The 19,503-nt window shown below is 45.4% G+C and overlaps 2 protein-coding genes across 3 annotated transcripts; one reads left to right on the top strand and one right to left on the bottom strand.

Moving 5' to 3' along the window:
- The first annotated feature begins 3,142 nt into the window (after nucleotides 1-3,142).
- mynn (myoneurin) lies at nucleotides 3,143-11,104 on the top strand. 2 transcript variants are annotated; one of them, XM_061093649.1, is made up of 9 exons: nucleotides 3,143-3,182; nucleotides 3,739-3,794; nucleotides 4,162-4,502; nucleotides 4,584-5,575; nucleotides 6,791-6,950; nucleotides 7,267-7,445; nucleotides 7,542-7,634; nucleotides 7,732-7,857; nucleotides 8,983-11,104. In XM_061093649.1, the coding sequence occupies exons 3-9, from the start codon at nucleotides 4,243-4,245 to the stop codon at nucleotides 9,375-9,377; spliced, it is 2,205 nt and encodes a 734-aa protein (XP_060949632.1). In that variant the 5' UTR covers nucleotides 3,143-3,182; nucleotides 3,739-3,794; nucleotides 4,162-4,242; the 3' UTR covers nucleotides 9,378-11,104. The 2 variants fall into 2 exon arrangements, with proteins under 2 accessions (XP_060949632.1, XP_060949633.1); XM_061093650.1 differs by having other exon boundaries at nucleotides 3,148-3,177.
- Nucleotides 11,105-12,162: 1,058 nt separating this feature from the next.
- Nucleotides 12,163-18,979, bottom strand: lrrc31 (leucine rich repeat containing 31). Its single transcript, XM_061094329.1, has 10 exons — nucleotides 18,967-18,979; nucleotides 17,820-18,020; nucleotides 16,039-16,167; nucleotides 15,662-15,829; nucleotides 15,406-15,570; nucleotides 14,608-14,793; nucleotides 14,361-14,528; nucleotides 13,988-14,152; nucleotides 12,774-12,929; nucleotides 12,163-12,536 (listed from the first exon to the last, which is right to left on the bottom strand). The coding sequence occupies exons 1-10, from the start codon at nucleotides 18,977-18,979 to the stop codon at nucleotides 12,163-12,165; spliced, it is 1,725 nt and encodes a 574-aa protein (XP_060950312.1).
- Nucleotides 18,980-19,503: the final 524 nt, after the last annotated feature.

The raw sequence follows: 19,503 nt of genomic DNA, 5'->3' as shown, positions 1-19,503 counted from the left end.
CTTGTCTTGTTCTTGTTCCCTGATGCTCCATGCTGCTGTCCTGATCTCCTGAGCCTCTTGTAGCTTCCTTGTGCTTTTGTTTTTCCCTTTTAGTGTTCGTGTTTATTTTGTTAGCTAAAGAGCTTGTTAAATTAAAATGACCTTTTTTATTTTTTTTTGAACTCTCTTTTATTGAACATTTTCAGAAATTATAACAGTCCAGCACAGTACATACAGATTATATGAAATATGTAGCAAATCCAAAATACATCTACAGCAATGATCTCAAAAGTCCTAATTAGGTCTTACATTTCAGGCAGTTCCAGTCTGAGCTCCCAGGTACCTCACCACTTTATCAAACTTAGCTGTAAAAAGGTCATTCTGACCGTTGATACGAAATCTTAGTCTTTCCAGAGAAATATAATCTAACATCAGAGACTTCCATAGATATATTGAAGGAGGTTCATCTCCTACCCATTTGGTCATAACAGCCTTCCGGCATGACCTTTTATTTTAAAACTCTGCGTCTGGGTCCTACTCCTCCCCCCAATCCTTACAGAACAATACAACCACAATATGAACTCAGCAGAGATTAGTTTTTTTTATGATCAAGTTTATTATTTTGATTGTTTGGTAGAGGAGCTGGGTTCACCGGGAACCCAGAACAAGGCAGAGCCCCTTGAGGAGATCTCTTTGGTAGAATTATGGCTGAAAGAGCCCCCTTGGGTGAGTCTTTTTGTCCCGTACCTGCAACCCTCCAGCCCCATCCCCGGACCTGTATGCAGGAGGCCGCCTGGCTCTGGGTGGAGCCTACAGTCTGCAGAGGATGTCTGCTGTGGGTGGCCAGCCTCCAGACCCATCGGCTGACCGGTACCTGGGGGGCTGGTGGGCTCTTGGAGGACCCCGCAGCCTCCAAAAGGCTTCTGGTGAAGGTGGTGGACGTTGGAGAGGGGGCATCCACAGCAGAAGCCTCCCTCTTCAGCAGCATGCTCAGAGGCACCACCACCTCCAGCCTCCTCCTATCCAGCTCCAGAGGGTCCCGGCAGACGGCACTCCTGTTCCGGGTCGGAGGTCCTCTCAGCTCCTGCTCCGTCCCTCATCGGGCAGAGGTCAGGGCGACAGGACTAGACTCACGGACGAGGAGGTGAAGACGCTGAGGGAACACTCTGCTGGAACGGAAACCCCTGATGACAGCGACCGGTTTCCGGAGTTGGGTTTTAATCCAAATCTGGACGGACTCTCAGGACCTTTTTTAAATAAAACCGACTGGAAACAAGTGGACCTGTACACAGCCAGAGGAAGAGCCATGTGTGGATGTTGTGTTTTAACCCTGAGCAGAAGAAGCTGGATGTGAGACCCGGTGTGGAGGAGGAGACTGGATCTGGTGACCTGCAGTGGAGGATTCACACGGAGCCATCGTGGTTCACAGTGTTATATCCATCATCAACCCGACAGTCAAGAGCAATGTCCTTCTTGTGGAGAAGCAGAGAAGGTTTTCAACGCTTTGTATGAATGTAAAAGACTGTTTACTTGTTTAATACACTGCAGAATGTTTTTAGACAGTTTGGTGAGACGTAAAGTAGGAAAATAATAGGAGATGTTTTTAATATTTAATATGACTTTCTAGGTAGGTTATAGTATTGTTCTGAAGCGTACTGTACATATCCATTGAAACGTGGACAGTAGTTTTGTATAATTTTGGAAAATAAAGGTTTCAAAAATCCCTCTCTCTCTCTGTCTCTCTCTCTCTCTCTCCCCCCCTCTCTCTCTCTCTCTCTCCTCTCTCTCTCTCTCTCCTCTCTCTCTCTCTCCCCCTCTCTCTTTCTTTCTCTCTCCCCCCACCTCTCTCTCTCTCCTCCAGCGCTGGCTTCATAGCTAAGCTCAAGGTGCTGCACAGTGACGTTGAGAGTATGCTCCTGTCAGGGGGGGTCGAGGGGTCCGGCAGGGCTGTGCTCTGTCAGGGGGGGTCGAGGGGTCCGGCAGGGCTGTGCTCTGTCGTGGTGGGTCGAGGGGTCCGGCAGGGCTGTGCTCTGTCGGGGGGGGTCGAGGGGTCCGGCAGGGCTGTGCTCTGTCGGGGATGCTCTACGAGCGTAATGGTTGAGCTGTGTCTTCTACCGGCCAGGCGCTCAGTCGCTCTGTCCTGGATAAAATTTTCGTTTCTCCTCTCGAGGCCACTGGCTAAAAAATGTAACGTGGAGTTTGGCTCTTGAGAAGTTAACATGTATAGTTGGGAAGAAAGTTTCTAAATGTACAGTATCTGGGAGATGTTTTGGACTTTGGTAAGAATGGTGACATTGAAGAGGCATCGGAAATGTGAAGTGACTGATCTGTTCCATGTTTGTGACTGTATTTTATTTTACTTATATACACATATATATATATATATATATATATATATATAATTATTTAATTTTTTGTTTTAATTTAGTTTAAACTAAATTAGTATTTTTCATTGTAATTTCTTGTCCTTAATCATAACTTAGCAATTTTTGTGATATTTGTATTATTAACTGTCATTTTATACTGCCATATGTTCAGGTTGGGTGAGGTTCTTTTATGTATGTAAATTTATGTAAATGTATAAAACCAATAAATATATGTTTAAAAAAAAAAAAAAAAGTATCTCTAACGTATGTGCGCGTGTTTTCGGTGAAGGTTTTCCCCCGGCGGGCGGTGCTTCGTCCCGGCGGGGCGGTGCTCATCTCGAGCATAGACATATATAAAGACTAGATGTCTCGTTCGACGGAGCCGGACGTCACCACATGGCGGCCATCTTGCATCGGGCAGCTCGCTCACCCATAACATTGTGTTGGTATTGGTAAATAACCATAACTTGCTCAATTTTCAACCGATTTTTAAACTGTTTAGTTTGTTATAAACGTCAGAGATGTAGCTATGACACTACATACTTATGAATAATTATGTTATTTTTCTAAACAATTTAATAATTTATGCAGTGTCATAACTACATCTCTGACGTTTATCACAAACCAAACAGTTTAAAAATCGGTTGAAAATTGAGCAAGTTCCGCAGCAAGATGGCCGCCATGTGGTGACGTTCGACTCCATTGTCCGAGACATCTAGCCTTATATATGTCTATGGGTGCACCCCCCCACCCCCCACCCCCTCCCGCCGTGCATCTCGGTGCATCTCGCGAGAGCCGTGACGTCACGGCTAACGGCAGCAGCGGATGTCCGGTCAGGTACTTTTCTTGTTTTATTTACGTCGCTCGGAATCGAACCTGTGAATTTATTTCCTCGCTTCCAGGCGGAAAGTGACGCGCTCTCGCTGCTCGGGTGTGAAACCCCCGTTTCCTCCATTTTGTGCCTCCTGGCTCGAACCGGCGTCGAACCTTCGAAATAAGAGCACCGCGCTGCTCAGCCCCGCGCGCACGGTTAGCTTCCGCAGCAGCGAACGGAAGCTCCCCGTGCAGTCTGCGGGCTTCCGCTGCTCCTCCCGCGGCCCCGGGGCTCCACGTGGTGCCCGGTACCCCTCCGGGAGCCCCCCCCCTCAGGCAGGACCCGGGCGGACCCAGGCGGACCCGGGCGAGCTAACCCGGTTAGCATTAGCCGCTCGGCGGGGCCTGGTCAGGAAGCGAGCGGGAGCTTTTATTTTCCAAACCGTCGCTGGAGCGAAGCCGCGTCGGGACCGAGCGCTGCGTGTTCGTCACATAGACTGTGTATACTCGTCACCGATGTTTGTTTCCTGGTGAATATTCAATCACACCCCCCCCCCTGTGTGTGTTCGATTCCCAACAGAACCACTTCACCTCAGAACCGGAAGCTGGGGCACAGGATCACTGACTCCACTGAGAGTGAGTTCATCTCAAGCTTCTAAGTTTTCATAATCTCAGCTTCATGTTTTATTCAGATTTCATCTTAAGATTCAGTTTGTGTAGTTGTGTTATTAGTTATTGTTATTAACACCACGTGACTGAAGTAAACAAACCGTCGGGTAGAAGCGAGTCAGTGACGTCAGCACTGAAACTCCTCCACAGACATGAAGCAGATTTATGAATCATTTTGATCATTGTTTCAAACTTAAAATCAAAAAGTGGCTCGTTTGAGTTTCTTCATTTACTCTTTGTCCTTAAATAAAACAAAGTAATATTAACCTGTTGGAGTTTATCACGATGTGTTTTCCTGCTGAATTAATGCAGAGTTGTGTATTTCAATGTGTAGAAGCTGCAGATCTGTGTGTGTCTGCCTGCGTGACCCAGAGGACACACACTCCGTGCGTTGTCTGTTGTCGTGGGCTCAGCGATGACTCACGGCCACGGGAAGCTGCTCCTGCAGCGGCTGCACCAGCAGCGGGAGATGGACTTCCTGTGTGACATCACCATCATGGTGAGGGAGGTGGAGTTCCGAGCGCACCGCAACATCCTGGCTGCGTTCAGCAAGTACTTCTCCTCCCAGGCGGCCAAGGGTCAAGAGGTCACGACCTTGGACCCGGACAAGGTCAGCCGCTACGCCCTGGAGAAGCTGCTGGAGTTTATCTACACGGGCCAGATGAACCTCAGCAGGTAGAGCCGGTCTCACCAGGATCAGATGGAGCTTGATGTGGTTTCCTCTGGTGTTCTGATCAACGTGTTCTGTGGTTTCAGCACCAGACAGGCCGGCGTGCGCCAGGCCGCGGCGTTCCTGGGGATGCCCGAGGCCATGAAGTACCTGGAGGAGACCCCCAGCTGGTCCGAGCTGGGCGAGACCTCCCAGTCCGAGGCCGATAAAGAACCCGGTCTCTCTCCTCCCAGTCCCGGCTCGGTGGGAAGCCCCAGCTCCCCGGTGCCCCTGTCCATCGTCTCCGCCACGGGGGGGTGGGAGGAGGGGGGGAAGAACGGCAAAGAGCCGGAGGAGGAGGAGGAGGGAAAACATCTGGACGAGGAAGAGAGGAGCAAAAGTGACGAAGAGTACACGCCCACCACGCCCAAGGCCCGGAAGAGAGGCCGGCCCAAGCGTCTGAGCGGAGAGCAGCCGGAGGCCAGCAGCTCGGCGGACGGGACCCCCAAGACCCAGAGCTCCAGGGGGAGGGGCCGGGGCAGGGGGAGGGGCCGGGGCAGGGGACGCGGGAGGGGGAGAGGACGAGGAAGAGGAGTTTCTTCAAGAGAAGATCTGTCTGTAGAAGATTCAGACACGAGCGTGAAGGACTTTGGAGACACGTCTGCAGACTGGAGTCCGTCCCGGGATGAAGAGGGTGTGGCCAAGAAGCCTCGGCTGAGCAGCGGCGAGGGGCGGGGCCGAGGCCGCGGCAGGGGGAGGGGCAGAGGGAGGGGCCGAGGCCGCGGCAGGAGGAGGGCTCAGGAAGAGGAAGAGGAGGAGGAGGAGGATGATGATGAAGGTGAGGAGAGTGGCTCGCTGGGAGCTGATGAGGACATGGATGATTTTGGCGAGGAGGACGGCGAGGTGGTGGATCAGGATCCGTCGGAAACAGACGAGTTGATGCTGTCGTGCACCGAGTGCAACAAACTGTTCAAAGACGCCAGCAGCCTGCACCGCCACGAGAAGATCCACAAGGGCCTGAAGCCCTTCATCTGCATCTTCTGCTCCAAGAAGTTCAGACAAGCCACGCAGCTGAAGACTCACCTGCGCATCCACACAGGTGAGAAGCCTGCAGATAACCACACCTCACTTAGAAGGTCAGGAAGTAACTATCATCAGAAGTGAGAGTCTGCAGAGATCAAAGGATTTTTTCCTTTTAAATGATCAGTAACTATTATAATAATTAGTCGTCTCAGTCATTGAAAGATTTGTCAAACAATCCTCTGGTGTCTTCCCCTCACGTACCACAGGAGTTAGTCAGAGGTCGGGTTGCAAAGGGGCGGAAAGTTTCCGGTAAATTTCCGGAAACTTTCCGGAAACTTTCCATGGGAAGCTTAGCTCGGGAATTTTGAAAAAAAAAAAACTACGCAAATTAAACGCTGAGCAATAAAAACATCTTTCAAAACTCTATTTTAAAGATGTATGGAACGTTGAGTTTCAACCCTCCACTGTGCATTCTTCCATCACATGCACAGATAACTCCCAGCATGCTTCACTCTACAGCAGGGCTACTGAGGCCTGCTGTAGAGTGAAGGACTAGTCAGGTAAGTTTCCATGATATTACTGGGGAAATATATTATCATGCTGATTGAGGATTGTTCATCTGTTCATCTAGACTATTTCCATTCATTTATCCATCAATTGTAAAATATGTTTACAGACGATTCCAATTGTTTGGCTAACTATTTATATCTCTGGCATTGCATTAGTGTTTTTTTACAAACTTTGTTCTCATCTTATTCTACAGAACAATGCCACGTGCACTCTCTCATGTGTGGAGACATTTCACCTCATCCAATGTAGAAGGAAAGGCTGTGTACATTTGCAAATACTGTGCAAAGACCTATGTTAAGAATGACACAACGATGCAGAAGCATATAGTCAAGTGCCCAAAGTTTCCTCAGGGATCAAATCAGCCTATGACACAACAAAATGTTTATATTTATGTCTGTATATGACAAGGAAAATACAGTTAGTATAAATTACCCACAACATTTCCAGTTTATTCACGTATATTCCCGTTTATTCCCGTTAATTCCCGTATATTCCTGTTAATTCCCATGGAAAGTTTCCAACTTTGAATATTCCCGGAATTTTGCAACCCTAGGTGAACTGTGCTGCTGTAGAGAACCAGTAACGAGCTGCTGTTGTTCCTGCTGCAGCTCAACACACAAAGCAACAGTGGACCTGCAGGAACCGAACTGTGACATCATTGTTTCCCAAAACTGTGACTAAACTCCTCCCCCCTTCTCTCGGTGTGTGGCGCCCTCTGCAGGTGAGAAGCCGTTCAGCTGCTCCGAATGCGACAAGTGCTTTGCTCAGAAGTGTCAGCTGGTGGCTCATCGCCGGATGCACCACGGCGAGGAGAAGCCGTTCACCTGCGAGCGCTGCGGCTTCAAGTTCGCTACGTCGTCCAACTACAAGATACACATCAGGTACCAGAGGGGGAGGAGTTACACACAGATGATGAGTCTGGAGACGCAGGCTGAACCTCCTTTGATCTTTAGTCCACACAATCACAGGAAACGCCAGCTCTCTGAAACCGGGAGAGAATTTAAAATGTCTGTTTTTGTTTTTAGCCCGACGTTCAAAACACAAACAAATCATTTTTGTGATGTTCTGGAATAAAAAAGCAGTAAATCCTCATCGTAGGAGAATCTGTACCTGGTTGATATTTGTTTTTTCCACCTGTCGAGTGAGTTACATGATCATTTGAATCAGTGATGTTGTGTGTTTGTGTGTCTCCTGCAGACTGCACAGTGGGGAGAAACCTTACGTGTGCGACATCTGTGGCCAGGCGTTCGCTCAGTCCAGCACGCTGACCTATCACAAGCGACGCCACACGGGAGAGAAGCCGTACCAGTGCGACCGCTGTGGCATGTCCTTCTCCGTGTCCTCGTCCCTCATCTCACACGCCAGGAAACACACAGGTGAGAAGACTGAGAGCAGCTGGGATGGATTCACTGCTCAGCACCTGTTGTGTTTCTCCTGAACGTTTCCTGTAACGTTGTGTTTCCGTTGTTCAGGGGAGACTCCGTACAAGTGTCCGACGCCGAAGTGCGACTCGCGCTTTGCGACGTCTTCTGACTTAAAGAAACATATGAGACGACATCACCCGGGTGAGTTTCCACAGCCTCGTCCAGAACTCACACTTTGTTGTTGTTGTTTCTTTTAGATGAACGTGTGATTCAATGTGTGTGTTTGTGTGTTTTCCAGAGGGAAGCAGCGGCGTGCAGTGTCTTCTGTGTGGAAACCGATTTGCCAGCGTGAAGAACATGATCAAGCACCAGGAGAAGGCTCACGCTGACGAGGTGCGGCAGCACAAGGAGAGAGCCAGAGCTGGTGAGCCAATCGGATTCGAGTGTTTCTGACCCAACATGAAGATGATTCATTTATTTATTTATTTTTTGACAGTCGTTTACAAAAACTTACATCAGCCCAAGGGCTATTTTCTTTCTTCTGCTGTCAACCTTTTTCAAAATTGGGTAACTTTGTACATGTTGGGAGAGGTCCAGTGCATACATGTAGACAATAATCACAGATCAGTAGAGAAAAACAAATAAATTAATAAAAACAAGCCGAATAAAAAACAACAACATGTTAGAGGTGATCTGAGAGAGAACAGGTCAGAGGTCAGTGAGGCTGAATCAAGAATAACATTACAGGTTCATTCATTCAATACTTCCACAAAGTCTGGCCTGAGGGGTTTCACATATCTCACCCATTTGCTCCATAAATCGATGAACAGTTTTCCGAAGACAAAGGGAGAAAGTAATACTTTCCATAACATAAATGTCATTTACTATATCTATCCACTCCTCTATCGTGGGCTCAGGAAGCAGCCAGCGCCTTGTGAGCACTTTGTTACAGTCGGTTATTAGTATCCCAATCATATATTTATCTGGGCGCCTTGTTTGAAAATCAACATTTCCCAAAAGTAATTCTGTAAACTGCAGGTTATGATCTGAACTGACGAGTCACAAAGCAGAAGAATCCTCGAGCTGTGATCTGAATCTGAAAACAGTGAGATACAGAAGGTGTGGCTCACCTTCTGTATCTCACTGTTTTCATGTCATTAGATACAGAAAGAGAAGCTTGTGTCAGAATCAGAATCAGAAAGTATTTATTGCCAAGTAGGTTTACACCTTCCTGGAATTTGCTCTTATTATATTGTTATTGGTGCATACAATGAACATAGAAACATAAAAACACAATAAATACACCACACATAAGAAAAACAATAAAAAACAATATATATTTACTCACTATTTACTTCTTATTTACTCACTTTTTCTTATATTTATACAAAGTAACATTTATTTAGACATAAACATATCCATATAAAAGATATAAAAAGTGAAATGCAGGAAGCAAAACAGTGTCAAATTACAATATGCGATGTAATACAGTATAATATAATACAGGTTCCTCTTCTCCCTTGCTGCCCCCCCCCTGTGTGTTGAGCAGTGGTCCTCCTGGCCTCCAGTCACCCCATGGCCTTCGTCCAGAACAAACTCTCCCAGGAAAACAAAGGTTTGGTTTCCATCTCCGAAGTCGAGCCGGCCAACCCCGAGCCCTCCACCCCCGGCCCCAAAGCCCCGGCTCCGCCCACAGAGGGCGTCGGCCACACCGAGTCGGACGACATCATCCAGAGCTTGAAGTCGGAGCCGGCCGACCTCCCCATCGCCGCCGGCGCCGCCCACCAGGTGACCTTCGATGCTGACCAGGAGCAGACCATCAACTCGGACACCCTCCACGCTCTGGTGGAGCAGCTGCGGCCGCCTCCCTCCCCCGCCCAGAGTCTGGAGCAGATCGTCATCATCAGGACGGTGGACACCGAGAGCACCCCCCCCCAGCAGTGAGGTCACCGTGGGGACGTTTCTCTTTTTAACACCAAGCGTCCAGGCTGGAGTTCAGAGTTCCATCCCCTCAAACCGGCTTCAACCGGCTGTGGGTCTTAGGGTAGTGAAGGAGGAAAGTGGGGTTTTACAGCTCTGGTTTTATTTTTATAGTTTTGTTCATCGTCTCGTCTCTGTCAGGAAACCAACTCATTAACCTTGAAAGAAAACTGGGATTGTAGAACATGGCAGAATCCAGAAAAACCATCAGGAGGTAAAAGTTCAATCTGTTTTTAAACAAACTTCGTAGAAATCCTGGTCTACGTTCAACTTCCTGTCCTGAGCTGCAGGAGTGGGCGGAGCTTCCTGGTTCAGTGACGGATTAGAGCCGATTTATAATAAAGTGGTTGAATTAATCTGGATTAACCATCGTCTGATTGTCTGACGGCTTCTATTCAAGCATCAACAGCAACTTCACATCTCAGTTTTATTTATTTGTATTACTTTTTAAAACGTTGGCACAAGCTTCACATGTGAGACCTGAGCTGCGAAGGAGAGGGACGCTGTTCTCTGGAGTCTGTCACCAACTCAAACTACATTTCCACCCGGAGGAAAAGACAATTACAACATGAAATCCAAAAGAAAGTGACCGGAACTCCAGGTTTAGATCCTGGTGCTGTTTCCACAGGTTGGACTGAACAAAACATCTCATGTAATCTGCAGGTTATTGTTTTAACATTAAATCCCAGTTTCTCTTGGAACGTAGGTGACCTCCTCAAATCTCTCCCTTAATGAATCGATTGTCCTAATTTGTTCATTCTCATTTCAACTCGGCTTCGCTTCCAGACGTACACGACTCAGACGTTTGTTTTCTCACATACAGTCGCTCTAGATACTTTCAGGAGATTATCCAGAGTTCAGTCTGTGTCTGGAAGCAGCTCGAAGCAGCAGGAGTCTTCTGGTCATTTCCTCTATTTCGCTCGTTTTATTTTAAGAGGTTTACAGATTTTAGAACTGTGTGAAAGATCAACCGGAGTTCAGAGGTCGGGATAATTTCAGAATCTAATCTGTGCATCTCTCACAGTTTAAGGTTCCTGAGTTAAATCAATTCAATCTAAGAGGTGGAAACGTTCTTCAAACTCTAAAGCCCTCCTCGTTAGAGCCGTGTCATGTGACGTCCCTGCAAGGGTCCAATGTCTTCTTTACGTTTTCCTCCAACTTCACTGAAATGTCCCGACTTTAAGAGAAACCTGCAGATTCATCGTCTTCCTGGACAGAGACGTGTGGCTGGAGCTACTTTCATTTTACAGCTCAGCTCCAGATGAGCTACTAACAGAAGATATTAATCAGATCTAAATGTTGATGTGTAATGGAACAGACATTGTTTTCATAGATATGTCTGTAGTAGCAGGAGCTTAGTAATTATTTTATTGACCCCACATCACCTGTAAATGTAAACCAATGTTTTTGCTTGTGTCCTTTACTTAAGTTAGCGTTTGCTTTTTAAAGCAACTGTTTCAGGTTTTAGCAGAAATGTTTGTGCTTCAAGTTTAAGAAATACGTCACCGTTTTTCTGTCAAACTTGAATTTAGCTGTTTGCTTGTTTCATGGTTTTATTTCATTTTATTTTTGGATCAAACGTCTGCATCACTTGTACAGAAAGTCCCACCTTCACTACTGTATCAAAGCTGAACAAGGAAAATAAAATGAAACACAAAGTGTTTTGTCTCAGTGGATGTGACAAAAAATGAGACTTGTTCATTATTGCGTTTATTTCTGTTTTTCTAAACTGCTTATATACTTTTATAAGTGTGGATTTTCTGAATCTTTTCATTCAAATTCTCATTTTCATGGAAACAAAATACTTTGACTTTGATTTCAGTATAAAAGTAAAAACAAATTGATGCTGCTAAGGTGCTTGATATGTTTTAAATGTAACTGAACATTAACTCACAGCAGAAACTTTCAAATACGATATTTCAGGTGAAAATCTGATAAAAATGTGTCATCACACTTTCACTGTCAAATATCAAAGTCAAAGATTCGGGTTCATTTCTAAACATTTGCAGAGATATAGATTAGTTGGATAATCTTCTGAACGATAAACTGGGAATTCTTTATCAAAGAGGAAAATCTTCACCCTGAGATCCAGCTTCATGTTTACACTTTAATCTTTAATGCACAGATTAAACTCATAAATGTACATTGTGCTAAAAGTGAAACAGTTCAAGTTTCCATAAGTGCATCTATGAACTCCAGCACCGACTGTCAATCAAACATGATCCTCACCTAAAATCATATGTGTTGTTCAAATGAATGATTCAAAACCAATTACACTTAAATACTGATTAAAGCTCGAAGGAAGCAGTCGACCAGGAAGTGAGAGAACCAATGAGATGTTCTCCACCAGGTTGTTATTCTGCAGCTGTCATAAAACTAAATACTTCTGCTCAGTACTTTAAAGATGACTTCTTGTCAATGAAAACATTTGACCGATACTTTGATTTGTTGTCTCTGTATCTGTCAGTCCAGCCGTAGCTGTGGATTCTAACTTTTCCAAGAAAGTTTCTAAGAAGTTTCTAAATGAACAAACGCCTGAAAATGATTTGTAATATTTTCCAGACCTGAAAAGACAAAAGCATCAGATCCACATTTCTCTGTCGTAAGAATAAATCTGTTGGGATCACAAGTTAGTTTATATTTACGATATTTAATTTAATTCTCTGTTGAAATCTTCCAGGTTCGATATATGAGATGAATTTCATCAGTGATAAATGAGATCAGATTAGCTGCATGCTCCACCAGGTCCCTACTCCTCTGGACTCTCCTGATTGGTCGTCTGACTCGATGACGCTGCGTCTCTAGAGTCTGGATCCGTCTCCAGCAGGAAGTCACGTTTCCTGGCGCTGTGGCTCAGCTGCTGTCGCTCCCGGGATCCCATGGTCCAGCGCTGCATGGCGAGCCGGGTCAGCGCCGGCAGCCGAGGCAGAGCGCCGAGCAGCGCCGGCAGCCAGGCCGAGCAGGAGGCCGAGGTCGAAGGTCGGAGGCTGAGGTCCACATCCTCCAGCGAGCCCAGGCCTCCGGCTTCGAACAGGGCGGACCAGCCGGCGTCGCCCACCGAGCCGTTGTAGGACAGATCCAGAACCAGAAGAGACGCCATGCAACCACGTCTGCAGACCACAGCTGCACGGGACACACGGGTCGTTACTGAGAGGTCAGGGGTCGTTACTGAGAGGTCATCACTCGCAGCTCAACAGGGTTCAGAGGTCAGAACATTTACTCTCACACTGCACCTGATCCTGGGTGAGGAGGTCCTCTCCCTCCAACAACACTTCATCACATTTATCTTCATTATCTCTCTGATATCAACACGTTTCGACTCTTTGCAGTTAAAACACAGCAGTGATGGTGACCTGTTACCTAGGTGACGCAGGTCGTCGGTGGAGAGGTCACAGCTGCTGAGACGAAGCTCCTGGACGACCTCCGGCTGCAGAGCGTCGAGAAGCAGAGCCAGGTGTCCTCCGACCGCTTTGCACCAGGACACATCCACAGAGCGGAGGAAGGGAACAGCCAGAGCTGAGGCACACACACACACACAACTCCTCCAGGTCAGAAGAGCTACACACGTTCAGCCTGGAGCCACAAGCAGGAGACACTTCAACCATGAACCTGAGAGCTGTGAGCCAGAGCAGCCGAGTTCTGAGTTCTGAAGAACTGCAGCAGCTCTACCACAGCAGCAGGACTATGAGGAGTACTGGTAGTAATCCAAGTATCAGGAGTAGGGTTGCAAAATTCCGGGAATATTCAAAGTTGGAAACTTTCCATGGGAATTAACGGGAATTAACGGGAATATACGGGAATAAACTGGAGATGTTGTGGGTATTTTATACAAACTGTATTTACCTTGTCATATACAGACATAAATATAAACATTTTGTTGTGTCATAGTCTGATTTGAGCCCTGAGGAAACTTTGGGCACTTGACTATATGCTTCTGCATCGTTGTGTCATTCTTAACATAGGTCTTTGCACAGTATTTGCAAATGTACACAGCCTTTCCTTCTACATTGGATGAGGTGAAATGTCTCCACACATGAGAGAGTGCACGTGGCATTGTTCTGTAGAATAAGATGAGAAAAAAGTTTGTAAAAAAACACTAATGCAATGCCAGAGATATAAATAGTTAGCCAAACAATTGGAATCGTCTGTAAACATATTTTACAATTGATGGATAAATGAATGGAAATAGTCTAGATGAACAGATGAACAATCCTCAATCAGCATGATAATATATTTTCTCCAGTAATATCATGGAAACTTACCTGACTAGTCCTGCACTCTACAGCAGGCCTCAATAGCCCTGCTGTAGAGTGAAGCATGCTGGGAGTTATCTGTGCATGTGATGGAAGAATGACCAGTGGAGGGTTGAAACTCAACGTTCCATACATCTTTAAAATAGAGTTTTGAATGATGTTTTAATTGCTCAGCGTTTAGTTTGCTTAGTTTTATTTTTTTCAAAATTCCCAAAATTTCCGAGCTTAATATTCCCGTGGAAAGTTTCCGGAAAGTTTCCGGAAATTTACCGGAAACTTTCCACCCCTTTGCAACCCTAATCAAGAGTATAGTATTTGTACCCAGAGCGGTGAAGGACTGGTCACTCAGGCTGCAGCTGTTGAGCGGCAGACGCTTCATCTGCGTCAGAGGGAGGGCGGAGACCAGCGCGTGGACCGCAGCTCCTGCCTCCTGATTGGACGACACGTTGAGCTCTGAGAGCGCCGTCAGAGAGGGCAGCACCTGGACTGAAAACAAGGAGTCACATGACTGCTGCTGCGTGCGCACACACACACACACACACACACACACACACACACACACACACACACACACACACACACACACACACACACACACACACACACACACACACACACACACACACACACACACACACACACACACACACACACACACACACACACACACACACACACACACGTACGTACGTACCCAGGGCCTCCAGGTCGGTGTGTGTGAGACAGCACAGGTGCAGGTCGAGGCTCTCCAGGCGTGTGAGGTGAGCCAGGTGCACGGCGAGGTGGTGCAGTCCTCCAGAGAGACCCTTGTTACAGGACAGGTCCATCTCTCGCACGGAGGGGAGGAGGCGGAGCGAACCACCTGCAGGACAGAGGGGGGGGGGCATGTCATCACCTGAAGACACTCTGCTGACAGCGCACACCGAGAGAGGATCTCCTACCCAGAGCCTGGAGGCAGAGCGTGGTCAGACCGCAGGCCTGCAGTCCAAGTGTGGTGAGGGAGGGGGCGTGGCAGAGGGCGGCGGCCAGGTCGCTGAAGCCGCCGCCCTCGCCGGCGTCCTGCGAGAGACGAGGGTTACAGGAGACGTCCAGCACCACGAGTCTGGGCAGAGAGGACAGTGCGCCCCCTGTGGACAAACCACCACAACACACAGGGACCATCAAGCCTGTGCCCCAGGGCATCATGGGAAATGTCTATTGAAACCGAGGTTAATATAGGTATAATTACTATCATATATAAATATAAATTATGTCATATTATATACTATATATACTGTACTATTCTTATATACTGTCTAACAATAACATTACCATCATATCATCAGTACTATTACCATCATCTTGCCACTGCACCTTATCTACCTATTTATCTTGTGTTTCTGTTTTTTTATTCTTTCTACCTCAATATTTTTTATTTTATTCTATTGTTTTGTATTTTATTGTATTCAAATATACCGGCTGCTATGACGACTTAATTTCCCTTCGGGGATGAATAAAGTAATCTATCTATCTATCTATCTATCTATCTATCTATCTATCTATCTATCTATCTATCTATCTATCTATCTATCTATCTATCTATCTATCTATCTATCTATCTATCTATCTATCTATCTATCTATCTATCTATCTATCTATCTATCTATCTATCTATCTATCTATCTATCCATCTATCCATCTATCTATCTATCTTAATCCTCCCGTTCTTATGAATGTGTTAATAGAGTTTGGTTCATCACCCAGAGCCGAAGCATCAGCTGCAGAGAGCTGACAGGAAACCAGGCGGAGCTCCCTCAGTGTGGGGGGGACTTTACCCAGGAGGCCTTGCAACCCTCCGCCTCCGACACCTCCGTTCCAGGACAAGTCCAGGACCTCCAGGTGTGGGACGCAGCCGAGGGCGCCACCTGCAGAGCCACAGCGTCGGGTTCAGAGAGAACCTGAGAGGAAACTTTCTAAAGTAGGAATGATAATACTGTGAATCCTGGAGGGTCCCACCCAGTGCAGTGACATCATCAGCGTTCAGCCTGCAGCCGCACAGCCTCAGCGTCCTGGTCCCGCCCACCTGATGGAGGTGAGAGGTCAGCGCCTGCAGACCTCCACCAATCAGCTCGTTCCAGGACACGTCCATCTCCTCCAGCTGAGGCAGGAACTGCAGCAACGTGGCTGAGGAGCGAACACGTGAGAGAACATCACAGGACCTGAGCTGATCCTGGAGCAGGTCTGTGTGTGTGTGTCTGTGTGTGTGTGTGTGTGTGTGTGTGTGTGTGTGTGTGTGTGTGTGTGTGTGTGTGTGTGTGTGTGTGTGTGTGTGTGTGTGTGTGTGTGTGTGTGTGTGTGTGTGTGTGTGTGTGTGTGTGTGTCTGTGTGTGTACCTAGCTCCAGCAGGTCTGTAGCGGTCACATCACAGTGAGCCAGACTGAGGCTCCTGCTGTCGGCCTTCTTCCCGAGCCGCTGCAGGAAAACACACACTCGACCCCAGCTGACCTCTCGCTCGTCCTCTGCTACACACACACAGTGGTGGGAAGTAACAAAGTAGAAATACTTTGTTACTGTACTTAAGTAGATTTTTCACATATCTGTACTTTACTTGAGTATTTATTTACCTCTCTTTACTCTCTCTCTTTTGACTTTTCCACTCGTCCGCTCTGCCGCCCTCTCGGCTTTTAAGTCTTTAACATCTCTCTCTCTCTCTCTCTCTCTCTCTCTCTCTCTCTCTCTCTCTCTCTCTCTCTCTCTCTCTCTCTCTCTCTCTCTCTCTCTCTCTCTCTCTCTCTCTCTCTCTCTCTCTCTCTCTCTCTCTCTCTCTCTCTCTCTCTCTCTCTCTCTCTCTCTCTCTCTCTCTCTCTCTCTCTCTCTCTCTCTCTCTCTCTCTCTCTCTCTCTCTCATCTAGGGTTCAAAATTTGTAAAATTATAGATTATATACATTATTATTAATGTTGTTGTTATAATTTTTCAGTCAGTTGAGATAAATCTTGAGGAGAAACATTTTGGGTTGTTTCGTGTTAATTTTGGTACTTGTACTTTTACTTTTGATACTTAAGTACATTTCAACACCAGATACTTTTGATACTTAAGTACTAATATGAGCTACTTTAAGACTTTTACTCAAGTCATTTTCTGACGGGTGACTTTTACTTTTACCGAAGTCACTTTCAGGTAAGATATCTGTACTTTTACTCAAGTATGGCTTTCAAGTACTTTGTACACCACTGCACACACACACACACACACACACCCACACAGGTGTCAACATGGTGAGGACTGATGTGTGTTTTACAGATGTTAAAGATCTGAATTTGACCAATCAACACGATATCTTAGAAAGTTATTTTTTGATCAGAGGGCATTTCTGCTTCCTTCTGAGTCTCTGTGGAGGAAAGTGAAATCTTGGGAGACGTCCATTTCCTTGATGCTTTAGCTCGATGGGTTTCTGGGCGTTTCCCTCTTTTCACCCTTTTCTTCTCACAACTCAAGGAACTACTTTATGTTCAGATTCATATAAAACAAATGTTTGGACGTAGTAGAATATCTCTTCAAGCCGATCTGTGCTGTGACAGTCTCACCTCTAGGAAAAGGGAAAGGTCTCATGTGAGTAGGTGAATCGTCCCGTGTTTGGAAACATAAGCACCTGTCCCGTATTGACCTGAAAAGGGACACACTTCGTCCCTTATTACTGTGAGATTTAAAAAATTGGTCAGTAAAATGCCAATGGAAAATGAATAACCGGGCGCTTTATATGAAAATTTACGGTAAACTTGTTCCCAGACAATGTCCTGCTCTGGGATCAATGAGCTGACAGCATATTCATATAACATGTTCTGTTTGCACTTTAGTTATTGCACTAAAAATATGCACTATTTCAGGATGGATGTTCTGCTTTCTATCTATTGTTTTTTTATATTCATGTATACAGTTTTAAGTTAAGCAAGACAGGTTTCTGTTTAAGAAAGATTCTTATTTTATTGAGTTAATTTTGTTTATTATTTAAGTGAATTGCTGGATAATAATTTGTTTTCCATGTTTTCATGTCACTCAAAAATATGCATCTTATTCATATTCAGGGTCAAAAAGTTAAAAAATTGTTTCGCTCAGAAAAAGAGGAGCTAAAATGAGGTGTATCTTATTTATTTTTCAGGGAGTTGGCAACCTTACATGTGAGGAACCCACCTGAGCTCGGTGCTCTCTCCTCCCGCCCCCCCGACTCCACGTCCTCAGGGATCCCCGTCCGCTCCGACGTCCGGGACAGGAAGCGGCCCAGCGGCTTCCTGTCTGAGGCCGTGCGCTTCCGGCGTATCTGACTCATGATGATGTCGAGAGGCGAGCGTCTCGGAGGGTCACGCCCACGCTGACCATCTGACCGAGGAGACAGGAAACAGGTCCAGAAGATTAACCAGGAACTGAACTCACTAGAAACCCAAAGCATCGTTCTAACCTTAACATGTCTGTGATTCCACTATTAATATGTTTCAAAAGCTTTTTATTCATTCATTCATCCTTTTATGCTTTTGCACATGAAAGTATTCTGAAAATTAAATGTGTCCAAAGTCCATTAGGTGACTAGTCATAGGGAATCAGAGCTGGTTTGTGTTTTCTCAGTAAACCACAGAGATATGAACATGAAGGTTGTTTCCGTTGCAGGTGAGAAAAGAATGAAACAAAAGTAAAACAGAAGGAATTTGGTTAAATGTTCCACAAGAAAAATAAAACAGGATGAAGACAATTTAAAAAAAAAACACAAAGCCAAATTCAATTATTACATATATAGTGAGATGCATTAGAAAGTCATCTGTCAATGTGTATCAAAGTTTTATATTATGAATAATTTGCAATTACACGTTAACATGAAGTGTTAAAGTTTATAGAAATTGGATTGTTTTAAGTCTTAGTAGATTACATTTATTTATTCATCATTGCATTTTTAGATTTCATGTCTATATTTCTACATTTATGCTATTTATTTTATGTTACTCATTTATTTACACTTTTCTTTGAAATACACTGAACACAAAACTGTGAAATTATTATATTATATTCTTATTTCTGGTCAATATAAATATAAATTGACCTGAAATATAAAATCGTTGTTTCAAGTCCTGAAACAAACATTCAGTGTTTAAAGTAACACATGAATGTTTAAAGTTTCATTCTAATAGTTGATTAACGAGGAAGATGAAAGTGATTTAACAGGTTCAACGATTGAATAGACTTTTTACAAGTTAACAGAAAGTCAGGATGTGAAAATGGATTATTGTTTGATAGAATCCGATGATTCGTGTTAGATCGACGGAGCTCGTCTCACCTGCAGAATCCATGAGACTTTAAACACCTGAGGAGGAGACGGAGGAGAAACGCTTCTGCTGCTCGATCAGTTTCTACAGTCCGAGGGTCAATCTGCATAAAGACCGTCTGTAGATTAATCTAAATATAAACAGTCTGTAGTTTAATCTGAATATAAAGAGTCTGTAGTTGGATCTGGACTCGTGTCACCTGGTGACGTCTCGTCCCGTGCTCGTCAGGTGGATCATCCCGGAAGTGCGTCACCACCTTCAGTAAATCATCTTCATTGTGTGTGTGTGTGTGTCTCCTGGTTTTTATTACTGTTAAAAAAAATACATGTTCATTTGATACCTTTATATTTTACAGTTGGACCATTAAAAGCATTTTCAAAATAAATGCAAGTGAGAGTGTCCCAGAGTCAGTGGATATTTATGAATGAGGGACATTGTCCTCTGTGTGTGTGTGTCTCCTGGTTTTTATTACTGTTAAAACAAATACATGTACCTTATGAACAATATGTTCCTTTGATACCTTTATATTTTACAATTCGACCATTAAA

Source organism: Limanda limanda, chromosome 20 (genome assembly GCF_963576545.1).
Source record: "Limanda limanda chromosome 20, fLimLim1.1, whole genome shotgun sequence".
Taxonomy (NCBI): Eukaryota; Metazoa; Chordata; class Actinopteri; order Pleuronectiformes; family Pleuronectidae; genus Limanda; species Limanda limanda.
The sequence above is the reverse complement of the archived record's forward strand: the minus strand, read 5'-3'. Positions and strand labels throughout refer to the sequence as shown.

What these genes read in the sequence shown, in the direction of transcription:
- lrrc31 (XM_061094329.1), bottom strand. An exon ending in TGATGATGTCACTGCACTGG is followed by an intron (nt 15,571 to 15,661) that starts GTGGGACCCTCC and finishes GTGGCTCTGCAG; the next exon opens with GTGGCGCCCTCGGCTGCGTC. An exon ending in CGACGACCTGCGTCACCTAG is followed by an intron (nt 12,537 to 12,773) that starts GTAACAGGTCAC and finishes TGTCCCGTGCAG; the next exon opens with CTGTGGTCTGCAGACGTGGT.
- mynn (XM_061093649.1), top strand. Translation starts at nt 4,243, where the DNA reads ATGACTCACGGCCACGGGAAGCTGCTCCTGCAGCGGCTGCACCAGCAG. An exon ending in GGCCAGATGAACCTCAGCAG is followed by an intron (nt 4,503 to 4,583) that starts GTAGAGCCGGTC and finishes CTGTGGTTTCAG; the next exon opens with CACCAGACAGGCCGGCGTGC. An exon ending in ACACGCCAGGAAACACACAG is followed by an intron (nt 7,446 to 7,541) that starts GTGAGAAGACTG and finishes TCCGTTGTTCAG; the next exon opens with GGGAGACTCCGTACAAGTGT.